This window comes from Tamandua tetradactyla, chromosome 15 (genome assembly GCF_023851605.1).
Source record: "Tamandua tetradactyla isolate mTamTet1 chromosome 15, mTamTet1.pri, whole genome shotgun sequence".
Taxonomy (NCBI): Eukaryota; Metazoa; Chordata; class Mammalia; order Pilosa; family Myrmecophagidae; genus Tamandua; species Tamandua tetradactyla.
This window is the reverse complement of record NC_135341.1, coordinates 49,128,837-49,141,404: the sequence shown is the minus strand read 5'-3', so window position 1 is coordinate 49,141,404 and position 12,568 is coordinate 49,128,837. Positions and strand designations below refer to the sequence as shown.

Below are 12,568 nucleotides of genomic sequence, written 5' to 3'. Positions count from 1 at the left end.
CCTCTTCCGCCTTCACCGGCTCCTCTGCCACCGGCCTCGACAGCCTTGCTACCCTCACCTTTCCTCCTCCAGAACAGCTACTGGGGGAGTGGAGACGATACAGAGCAGCTCCCGGAGCCACGACGGAGATCAAAGGGATGGCGTACCCCATCCTGGAACGGCTGACTGTCTGGGAGAACCAGCTCCGGTGAGATCGCCAAGGGACGCGGGCTTTCCCGGGCGGGACGGCAAGCGGCCGGAGGCCCTCCCTTCCTCCTTCCCAGGCCAGCTGGCAGAACTGGGCAGGCGGTCCCCTTGGGCCGCGGCGGCTGGCGCCCCCACCACGCGAGGCCCCCGGACCAACTGAGAGAGTTGGGTCGGAAATCCCCAGACCGCGGAGAACGGTGACCGGGGGGTCCCTTCCAAACACGTGACTCCCCGTTCCGGCTGGGAACAGTGCACTCTCCCAGGCTGCGGCAGCTGGCGCCCTGGGCCGACTAGGAAATTCGGTCGGGCGCTCTCCCGGGCTGCGGCGGCCGGAGACCCTCCCCGCATTCGGACCCCCGGGCCAGCTGGCACTCTTCCAAGCTGCTTCGGCTGGCGAACCCCCCCACGGCGAGAGTTTTCCAAAGTTAAAGGACCCACAGCACCTTTTCCTGGTGGGACCCACAGACAAACGTGTGCCACGAGGCCACCTACTGGGCAGGATAAGAAAAACAGAACCCAGAGATTTCACAGAAAAATCTTTCAACCTGTGGGGTCCAACACCCAGGGAAATCTGACTAAATGCCCATACGCCAGCAGCAGAAGATAACAGATCACGCTCAGAAAATTAAAAATAAGGCCCAGTCAAAGGAACAAACCAATAGTCCAAATGAGATACAGGAGCTGAAACAACTAATGCTGAATATACGAACAGAAATGGAAAACCTCTTCAAAAATGAAATGGATAAATTGAGGGAGGACATGAAGAAGACATGGGCTGAACAAAAAGAAGAAATAGAAAAACTGAAAAAACAAATCACAGAGCTTATGGAAGTGAAGGATAAAGTAGAAAAGATGGAAAAAACAATGGATACCTACAATGATAGATTTAAAGAGACAGAAGATAGAATTAGTGATTTGGAGGATGGAACATCTGAATTCCAAAAAGACACAGAAACTATCGGGAAAAGAATGGAAAAATTCAAACAGGGTATCAGGGAACTCAAGGACAATATGAACCGCACAAATATACGTGTTGTGGGTGTCCCAGAAGGAGAAGAGAAGGGAAAAGGAGGAGAAAAACTAATGGAAGAAATTATCACTGAAAATTTCCCAACTCTTATGAAAGACCTAAAATTACAGATCCAAGAAGTGCAGCACACCCCAAAGAGATTAGACCCAAATAGGCGTTCTCCAAGACACTTACTAGTTAGAATGTCAGAGATCAAAGAGAAAGAGAAGATCTTGAAAGCAGCGAGAGAGAAGCAATCCATCACATAACAAGGGAAACCCAATAAGACTATGTGTAGATTTCTCAGCAGAAACCATGGAAGCTAGAAGACAGTGGGATGATATATTTAAGTTACTAAAAGAGAAAAACTGCCAACCAAGACTCCTATATCCAGCAAAATTGTCCTTCAAAATGAGGGAGAAATTAAAACATTCTCAGACAAAAAGTCACTGAGAGAATTTGTGACCCAAGAGACCAGCTCTGCACGAAATACTAAAGGGAGCACTAGAGTCAGATACGAAAAGACAGAAGAGAGAGGTATGGAGAAGAGTGTAGAAAGAAGGAAAGTCAGATATGATATATATAATACAAAAGGCAAAATGGTAGAGGAAAATATTATCCAAACAGTAATAACTCTAAATGTTAATGGACTGAATTCCCCAATCAAAAGACATAGACTGGCAGAATGGATTAAAAAACAGGATCCTTCTATATGCTGTCTACAGGAAACACATCTTAGAACCAAAGATAAATATAGGTTGAAAGTGAAAGGTTGGGAAAAGATATTTCATGGAAATAACAACCAGAAAAGAGCAGGAGTGGCTATACTAATATCCAACAAATTAGACTTCAAATGTAAAACAGTTAAAAGAGACAAAGAAGGACACTATATACTAATAAAAGGAACAATTAAACAAGAAGACATAACAATCATAAATATTTACACACCGAACCAGAATGCCCCAAAATACGTGAGGAATACACTGCAAACACTGAAAAGGGAAATAGACACATATACCATAATAGTTGGAGACTTCAATTCACCACTCTCATCAATAGACAGAAAATCTAGACAGAGGATAAATAAAGAAATAGGGAATCTGAATATTACTATAAATGAGCTAGACTTAACAGACATTTATAGGACATTACATCCCACAACAGCAGGATACACCTTTTTTTCAAGTGCTCATGGATCATTCTCAAAGATAGACCATATGCTGGGTCACAAAGCAAGTCTTAAAAAATTTAAAAAGATGCACAACACTTTCTCGGATCATAAAGGAATGAAGTTGGAAATCAATAATAGGCAGAGTGCCAGAAAATTCACAAATACGTGGAGGCTCAACAACACACTCTTAAACAACAAGTGGGTCAAAGAAGAAATTGCAAGAGAAATTAGTAAATACCTAGAGGCGAATGAAAATGAAAACACAACATATCAAAACTTATGGGACGCAGCAAAGGCAGTGCTAAGAGGGAAATTTATTGCCCTAAATGCCTTTATCAGAAAAGAAGAAAATGGGCGGGCCGCGGTGGCTCAGCGGGCAAAGTGCTTGCCTGCTATGCCGGAGGACCTCGGTTCGATTCCCGGCCCCAGCCCATGTAACAAAAAACAAAGAAACAAAATACAATAAAAACAAGAAAATGTTTAAAGATGTTTCCCTTTCTTCCTTCCTTCCTTCCTTCTATCCTTCCTTCCTTCTCTCTAAAAAAAAAAAAAAAAAAAAAAAAAAAAAAAGAAAAGAAGAAAAGGCAAAAATGCAGGAATTAACAGTTCACTTGGAAGAACTGGAGAAAGAACAGCAAACTAATCCCAAAGCAAGCAAAAGGAAAGAAATAACAAAGATTAGAGCAGAAATAAATGAAATTGAAAACAATAGAGAAAATCAATAAGACCAGAAGTTGGTTCTATGAGAAAATCAATAAGATTGATGGGCCCTTATCAAGATTGACAAAAAGAAGAAGAGAGAGGATGCAAATAAATAAGATCAGAAATGGAAGAGGAGACATAACTACTGACCTCACAGAAATAAAGGAGGTAATAACAGGATACTATGAACAACTTTACGCTAATAAATACAACAATTTAGTTGAAATGGACGGGTTCCTGGAAAGACATGAACAACCAACTTTGACTCAAGAAGAAATAGATGACCTCAACAAACCAATCACAAGTAAAGAAATTGAATTAGTCATTCAAAAGCTTCCTAAAAAGAAAAGTCCAGGACCAGACGGCTTCACATGTGAATTCTATCAAACATTCCAGAAAGAATTAGTACCAGCTCTCCTCAAACTCTTCAAAAAAATCGAAGTGGAGGGAAAACTACCTAATTCATTTTACGAAGCCAACATCACCCTCATACCAAAACCAGGCAAAGATATTACAAAAAAAGAAAACTACAGACCAATCTCTCTAATGAATATAGATGCAAAAATCCTCAATAAAATTCTAGCAAATCGTATCCAACAACACATGAAAAGAATTATACATCATGACCAAGTAGGATTCATCCCAGGTATGCAAGGATGATTCAACATAAGAAAATCAATTAATGTAATATACCACATCAACAAATCATAGCAGAAAAATCACATGATCATCTCAATTGATGCAGAGAAGGCATTTGACATAATTCAACATCCTTTCCTGTTGAAAACACTTCAAAAGATAGGAATACAAGGGAACTTCCTTAAAATGATAGAGGGAATATATGAAAAACCCATAGCTAATATCATCCTCAATGGGGAAAAATTGAAAACTTTCCCCCTAAGGTCAGGAACAAGACAAGGATGTCCACTATCACCACTATTATTCAACATTGTGTTGGAGGTTCTAGCCAGAGCAATTAGACAAGAAAAAGAAATACAAGGCATCAAAATTGGAAAGGAAGAAGTAAAACTATCACTGTTTGCAGACGATATGATACTATACGTCAAAAACCCGGAAAAATCCACAACAAAACTACTAGAGCTAATAAATGAGTACAGCAAAGTAGCAGGTTACAAGATCAACATTCAAAAATCTGTAGCATTTCTATACACTAGTAATGAACAAGCTGAGGGGGAAATCAAGAAACGAATCCCACTTACAATTGCAACTAAAAGAATAAAATACCTAGGAATAAATTTAACTAAAGAGACAAAAAACCTTTATAAAGTAAACTACAAAAAACTGTTAAAAGAAATCACAGAAGACCTAAATAGATGGAAGGGCATACTGTGTTCATGGATTGGAAGACTAAATATAGTTAAATCCTACCTAAATTGATCTACAGATTCAATGCAATACCAATCAAAATCCCAACAACTTATTTTTCAGAAATAGAACAACCAATAAGCAAATTTATCTGGAAGGGCAGGGTGCCCCGAATTGCAAAAAACATCTTGAGGAAAAAAAACAAAGCTGGAGGTCTCGCGCTGCCGGACTTTAAGGCATATTATGAAGCCACAGTGGTCAAAACAGCATGGTATTGGCATAAAGATAGATATATCGACCAATGGAATCGAATAGAGTGCTCAGATATAGACCCTCTCATCTACGGACATTTGATCTTTGATAAGGCAGTCAAGCCAACTAACCTGGGACAGAAAAGTCTCTTCAATAAATGGTGCCTAGAGAACTGGATATCCATATGCAAAAGAATGAAAGAAGACCCATATCTCACACCCTACACAAAAGTTAACTTAAAATGGATCAAAGATCTAAACATTAGGTCTAAGACCATAAAACAGTTAGAGGAAAATGTAGGGAGATATCTTATGAATCTTACAATTGGAGGCAGTTTTATGGACCTTAAACCTAAAGCAAGATCACTGAAGAAGGAAATAAATAAATGGGAACTCCTCAAAATTAAACACTTTTGTGCATCAAAGAACTTCATCAAGAAAGTAGAAAGACAGCCTACACAATGGGAAACAATATTTGGAAACGACATATCAGATAAAGGTCTAGTATCCAGAATTTATAATGAGATTGTTCAACTCAACAACAAAAAGATAGCCAAACCAATTACAAAATGGGAAAAAGACTTGAATAGACACCCCTCAGAGGAGGAAATACAAATGGCCAAAAGGCACATGAAGAGAAGCGCAATGTCCCTGGACATTAGAGAAATGCAAATCAAAACCACAATGAGATATCATCTCACACCCACCAGAATGGCCATTATCAACAAAACAGAAAATGACAAGTGCTGGAGAGGATGCAGAGAAAGAGGCACACTTATCCACTGTTGGTGGGAATGTCAAATGGTGCAACCACTGTGGAAGGCAGTTTGGCGGTTCCTCAAAAAGCTGAATATAGAATTGCCATACGACCCAGCAATACCATTGCTGGGTATCTACTCAAAGGACTTAAGGGCAAAGACACAAACGGACATTTGCACACCAATGTTTATAGCAGCGTTATTTACAATTGCAAAGAGATGGAAACAGCCAAAATGTCCATCAACAGAAGAATGGCTAAACAGACTGTGGTATATACATACGATGGAATATTATGCAGCTTTAAGACAGAATAAACTTATGAAGCATGTAATAACATGGATGGACCTAGAGAACATTATGCTGAGTGAGTCTAGCCAAAAACTAAAGGACAAATACTGTATGGTCCCACTGATGTGAACCGACATTCGAGAATAAACTTGGAATATGTCATTGGTAACAGAGTCCAGCAGGAGGTAGAAACAGGGTAAGATAATGGGTAATTGGAGCTGATGGGATACAGACTGTGCAACAGGACTAGATACAAAAACTCAAAAATGGACAGCGCAATAATACCTAATTGTAAAGTAATCGTGTTAAAACACTGAATGAAGCTGCATCTGAGCTTAGGTTTAGTTTGTTTGTTTGTTTTTGTTTGTTTGTTCGTTTTTTGGTTTTTTTTACTATTATTATTACTTTTGTTTCTTTTCTCTATATTAACATTCTATATCTTTCTGGTGTGTCGCTAGTTCTTCTAAACCGATGCAAATGTACTAAGAAACGATGATCATGCATCTATGTGATGATGTTAAGAATTACTGATTGCATATGTAGAATGGTATGATTTCTAAATGTTGGGTTAATTTCTTTTTTTTTTTTCCGTTAATTAATAAAAAAAAGAAAAAAAAATGCAAAAAACAAAACTGCCAAAAATTAAATTATACAATTTTGTGTAACCACAGGTTTTGGTAGATTTAACAAAATAAAGGAAGCTACACTTTAAAAAAAAAAAGAGAGATTGTAGGGCAATTAGTCATTCTGAGTTGTTTGCTTTGAATCCCTGTGGTATGAGCTCATCAGGACAAATCATAATGTATGGGAACAGAACAATCTTTCTTGAGGCACAATTTTTCTGATATCTGGACAAAACTTGTATTCATAAATTTAGAAATTTTTATTTTACATGTTCTGTTTTCTTTCATAGGAATTCAAAAAAAGAACTAAATGATATTCGATTCGAATTCACTCCTGGGAGAGGTGAGGCATCAAAAACATTGAAAAGAAATAACTTCTAATTTTCCTCTAGAGTTGTATTGTGAAGTTTTTGTCCTTTAGATGTGTTCTGCTTTTTAAGGACAAAGCAGATTTTTCTGATGTAAAAGTGTTTTTGAGCATATGAATGAAATAAAAATGTAGTTTATTTACTACTAAATTAATTTAGAAAACTTATCTCTTTAAATTCTTGCAGTGGCCTCCTAAGGAAGAATTATTGTCTGCATTTTAGATAATGAAATCAAGGCTTAGAGACAAAGTAGCTTACTTCACACAGCTGGGAAGTGGTAGAGCTGGAATTCAAACCAGGATCTGTCACGATCCAAAGTTCTTTCTCTTATCATTGTACATGGTTTTCCTTCATGATAGAAAATGAGAAGTAAGGCCTCCAGTCTTCTTTCTTCTCAGACTAAAGCCAAGCCATGCCACACACTATTTCTGGCTGAAATTGTTCCCTGGAACTAGGCTTGTTTCCTTTCATGCCTTTATTACTCAGTGGTCTGGTTTGGGCAATGTCTAGCAGCCAGCTGGTACATGTCCTCTGTACCTTGCTTACACTTCCTACTGTCTCAGTGACGTCAGCTGACCATTGAAGAAAGCAGATGCAGAGGAACAGAATAGTATTGGTTTTATATATTTTTAAAGCTAGGCGGAGTCACATTTTAAGGAATTAATTCAAATCACTGGTCATCTCCATGAACATGTGTATACCCCCTCACTAGAGGTCCTCCCCATTCCCTCTGAGGGAAATGAGCCCTCTGAAATGAGCACTACTGAGTCTGTTGGAGATCAGGTTAATTGGAGATACTCTGCCCCTTTTTTTTTTTTTGGTTTCTTCCTAAAGTCATAGCTCAGATTGTACCATCTGGAGTAACTAGATATGAAAGAAAAACCCAACAAGATGAAAAGGAAAATGATTTTAGCAAAAAACTTTGAAGTGTGCTCACCAAAGAGAACAGATTGCAGTTTGTTTAACTTTTTTTATTGTATAATATAACATATATACAAAGCAAAGAACGAAAAAAGCAATAGTTTTTAAAGCACTCTTCAACATGTAGTTACGGGACAGCTCCCAGAGTTTGTCCTGGGTTACCATACCATAGCTCCCTTAAGTTTTTAATGAGAATAAATCACTCTATTTTATTAGCCCTAGAGATGTTCTGCATTCATCATCACATCTCAGTGCTAGAAGTTCTCAGAGGTTACAAGTCCAGAGTTATTCTCAGAATAGGAATGTCCTCTGTACATTCTGTCAGGTGTTCTTCTGGCATGGTCCTGAACCCATCTAAATCACACCATTATTTAGAAGGTTCTTTGAATCAAGTTGATAGATGCCACCTCATTGGTATCAGTTCTGTCCTGTAAATACACCTGTGAGAGTCCCTCAGTTTAGACAGTGCTGAGTGGTAGGAAAAATCTTTGTGTGGGAGGAAGACCCCTCCTACTTTCATGGGTCTATGGGTTTGGCAGCAACATACATGGAGAAAAATAGAGCACCTTCTTCTTTGTCCTTGCAGATACAGCGGAGGGTGTCTCTCAGGAACTAATTTCTGCTGGCCTGGTCGATGGAAGGGATTTAGTAATAGGTAACTATTGTGCCCTGCTGTTGTACCCCCTTGTTGGTATGTGCAGCTACTTAGTACCCAGAAAAACAGACTTTTATTTCATTGAGTAGGGCTGATTGTTCTTGGAACGGTTCTTGGCCTTACTGACGTTAAAAACTACTGGGGAAAGTTCTTACAAAAAAAATCTGTATGATTGAATAATGATACAGCTCTCACAATGTAACTGTCACAATGTGAAAACCTTGTGTCTGATGCTCCTTTTATCTACCTTGTCAACAAAAGAGTAGAGCATATGGAATAAAAATAAAAGGGGGAAGAAATGCTAAAAAAAAAAAAAAAATCTGTATCTCAGTTCTGTGTTGACTTTGTGACTTCCAATGATAATAAATGAAAGCACACCCAGGTCTCTAGGAGATTCCAGTAGAAATGATGACAGAAGTTACAAGTTAAAACTTTAGTCCATTTTAAAGGATGAGCCCTAACCCTGTAGTGCTAAAACATTAGCAGAAATCATTAGAGTTAGCCATAGAAAAAGGAGGGAAGAAGGGAAAATGGCACAGTTGGACCACAAGTAGATAGCACTGAAGGAAAAGACCATTGTCTAGAACGGTCAGCAAACTTTTTCTGAAAAAAAGCCAGATAGTAAATGGTTTAGATTTTGTGAGTCATATAGGGTCTCTGTCATTTTTAAACTTAGGTAGAAAGTTTCTGCTTAGCTATCAAGTAGAACTAAAACAGAAGACAGGCCTTAAGTTTGCTAACTCCTAGTTTAGGGCTGTCTGGTCCATGAAGAAGCAGATTGTACCTTTTCCACCCAAATGTTTTTCCTGGGTTAACACTGCATTTTTAAAAAGTTATTTCACAGGGATTCAAGTTTTATTTGTACTACTTGGAGGAGGTGAATTTAAATTATTTTTTCTTTTGGAGAGTGATTATTTGATCTTTTTGCTTCCGTTTTTTATTGTTATAAGAAGATTCTGAACTACCATTTAAGCTTTTTTAAATATGGTTGAAAGTAGATTTACTTAGCCTCTCATTGCTTTCTCTGTTTGTATGATTACAGTGGCAGCTAATTTGCAGAAAATTGTGGAAGAACCTCAGTCAAATCGATCTGTCACTTTCAAACTGGTATTCATCCCTTCCTTCTTATTAAACCATCTTCCCTTTTATACACCAGCAGCCTCTACAGACCAGCTTCCATATTCCCTGAATAATGAGAATATTAAATGTTGGTGGATTGTGCTCATTTAGCTTTCCTGAGGTCTGGGGTGCTGTCCCCCCTTTGAGTGGCATCACTTCCTTTTTCCTCTCAGGAAGCTTCCTCCCCCAGGCCCTTGACTATTTTCAAGAGAGATCATTAGCCAGTCTGACTCCAGCTGTGTACCCAGCACCCATCTTTTCTGGAAGAGACACCTTCATCAACCTTTTATTTGTATCCCTGAGACCTGTCCCCCATTGCTGTCCACCCTACAATTCCCATATAAGTTCTAATTGCTTCTTGGAATTTTGTTCATAAATAGCCACAGCTTCTCATTTTCTTTGGTTCTTAGGCATCTGGTGTCGAAGGCTCGGATATTCCTGATGATGGTAAGCTAGTAGGATTTGCCCAGCTCAGCATCAGCTAAACCACAGTCCCAGAAGAGGCGGCCTAAGGAGATTCCACACATGCGTGTCTCTGTTGCTTCTGTTGGCCTAAACCCCTACTGCCAAAGAACCCAGCAACAAACCCACCCCATTTAGGAGCTTTCGAGGTCTTTCTTTATGTTCTTCCTGCCATCATTCCCACTTTTTCACATAGGGAAAGAAAAGTTGGATCACCAATGGCCAGCATCCCCTTAAAAGTATTCCGTTAGTAAACTCCCCACATATGTACCCTGTTTTCATCCACTTGAGATGTGGCCTGTGTGCCTCAAGGCCCAGGAAGGAGATCTGTCAGCTCATTCTTGCCTTACTTCAACGATGGCCCTGGGTGGGAAGTAGCAGCTGTATTGGGCTTCCCCATCCTGCCTGTTTTTCCACACTTGCCAGGATGTGGGCACTCAGGTAGCAATTAAAAGTTGGTTGTTCAGCTGGAGCCCAGAGAATTTAATGTAGTGTTATTTTCTTTCTACCTGATGTGAATTCTAGCAAACTTTGTTAGGAAAAAGCACAGCCTCAGGTGGAGGCAGCCTAAACTTGTTTTGTTTTGTTCATGATGTTCCTAAGTGTTTTGCTGAAGCTGCTCTCAGGCACCCCCTTCTTCATTGCTCTCTCCAGAAAGGGTTGCTAGCCTTAAGTTCAGCTGGTGCAAAACATCTGATTATAGTTGAACTTCAGCCATTGGATCCCTCAAAGTGGAACTTTGGACTATTTTTAAAGAGAACATCAGGTAATGGCTTATAAAAGTGAATTTTTCTCAAAGTGGTTTGTGAGCAGGAAAAATCATAACTCATGTCAATGGGGAAGTATTTATTTTCAACTCTTAAAAAATTAAAATTGAAGAAAAACTGCTCCTTGATCCTCCTATGAAAATCAGTTTGCCTGGCCTCCAAGTCATGAGGAAATGGGTGTGCAAGGCTGAGATTTCTACAGCAATAACAGAGACTCAACACTGGGCCAGGAATGCCTGCCTTCTGTCCCTTCTCCTGCAATGACCCTTGGAGGGGGTCCACACTTCTTTTCGCTGAACCAATTCAAGATGGAAAGTGAAACCACATGTGCCGTGAACTTTAGGGTTTATATAAGTAGCAGTGTTCACTTGATTTTCTACAGAAATAATGTAAATTGTTCTTTACGTTTAAGAAGAGCACTCATAATGCAATATGTGAATTATCAGTGGGGTTGATTTATTTTTTCCTACTGTTTCACAAGTCAGCCTTTGTCTATCTATTAATAGTCCTACAAAATGTTATTTATGAATGGGATTGGATACTCAGTCTGGCCTTAAAAAAAAAAACACACAAAGATGGGCTTTGGCCCATGGAAAGGGGGAATTACCTCTTACAGAATCACTTGAGCCCTTTCTGGCATTGTTGGTCTGATGAGCAAGATTGCTTTACTTAGTTTTCTCTTGGAGCATCTCTGAAAGCATTCCCCACACTTATTTGTCACACCTTTAGTTTCATTCTGAGCCTGTAGTTTTAGTTTCGGTCTTTATTCATCTGCCCCAGGTACAGAGGCATTTGGGGAAGATAACGGATGTTGGGAAGAAACAGGGAATGGGTTTAGAATGGGGCTTGGGAGGGAAGTAGATTATAGAAGGATAGGAACCAAAGTCCAAGGTCCAAGTAGGATAGGTAAAAGCCTGCTGAGCTGGGAGGGAGAAAAGAAGATTGATCAACTTGCTGGGAAAATGTTTAGCTTTTATTTTCTTTGGGCGGGGGTGGGGGGGTGGGAAGGAGGACAGGAATGTAGAAATGAGGTATAGAAAAGAGATAATGTCCTTTGGCACAAGATTGGTGGCCTATGTGTTTTATTGGTTTCGAACAAGCCCATCATAATCTACTTAGGAATCCAAGAGGTGGTGGCAGCATTCTGTTCTCATTTCCTATTTGGAGGTGGTCTGGTGCCCAGGCTGGGAATGAGCAGCAGACTATCTCCCTGTTCACTTTCTCCAGCTGTGGTCATTACCTTGAACTGCAGTGGGGCAGGCATGATGATGGGAATGGGCTGGTGCTTTCTCTTTCTTTCAGTTCATTGTTCACCCTGCTGGGAATTAGGAGACAGACACCGACCCCAGGGCAGTGTTATTTCTTCTTCTGCATGATGTGTGGTGGATTCCCTTTGCTGACTTATGCAGAGGTGCTGAGAAAATTAATGAACAGAAACTTCCCAGGTGGCACAGCATGTAACCTAGTGAGTGACTCCACCCCTGTCCAGGAGTGGTGGTCCAGGGTGCACCTCTGTCTCTGGGGCCCCAGAATTCCCTGGCCCCTGGGATAGGGACTGATTATAGCACAAGGTAATATGTGCCAATGCTATTTGTGAAACGTATGGTCTTTCTAAATGACTAATGGATTTTGTTTGGTTTTTTTGCTTAAGTTCTGAACCAAATCCTAGAGCCAGCTGATATTTAATAATCTGGAAGATAAAATAATGGTGTAACAATAAGTGGAGGTTCCTCCTTATGAAATATGTTAGATTATGGAAGATGTAAAATATTCAACTTCTTTTCCTTTTTTTGGACTTTGTATTTTACTGCATGTTTTCTTTATTTTTAATCAATAAAGAGTAAATTGTCCATAGTGGTGTTTGGATGCTTTACTTGATGCCATTGGTGGAAGCTATGGGAAATAGGTTTGAGAGTCACTACTGACTTTAATTTTTAATGTGAATGGAGAGAAGGCAAAGT

The 12,568-nt window shown here is 39.6% G+C and overlaps 1 protein-coding gene across 5 annotated transcripts in view; it reads left to right on the top strand.

Annotated features, from left to right (window-relative positions):
• OXSR1 (oxidative stress responsive kinase 1) overlaps positions 1 to 12,457 on the top strand; it is a 165,778-nt gene extending 153,321 nt beyond the window's left edge. For all 5 annotated transcript variants that reach the window (XM_077129787.1, XM_077129789.1, XM_077129790.1 and 2 more), the window contains 4 exons: positions 6,606 to 6,658; positions 8,191 to 8,259; positions 9,302 to 9,366; positions 9,789 to 12,457. In XM_077129787.1, the coding sequence (XP_076985902.1) occupies positions 6,606 to 6,658; positions 8,191 to 8,259; positions 9,302 to 9,366; positions 9,789 to 9,863 (262 nt within the window). In that variant the 3' untranslated portion in view covers positions 9,864 to 12,457. The remainder of the gene's footprint in view (positions 1 to 6,605; positions 6,659 to 8,190; positions 8,260 to 9,301; positions 9,367 to 9,788) is intronic.
• The last annotated feature ends 111 nt before the right edge of the window (positions 12,458 to 12,568 follow it).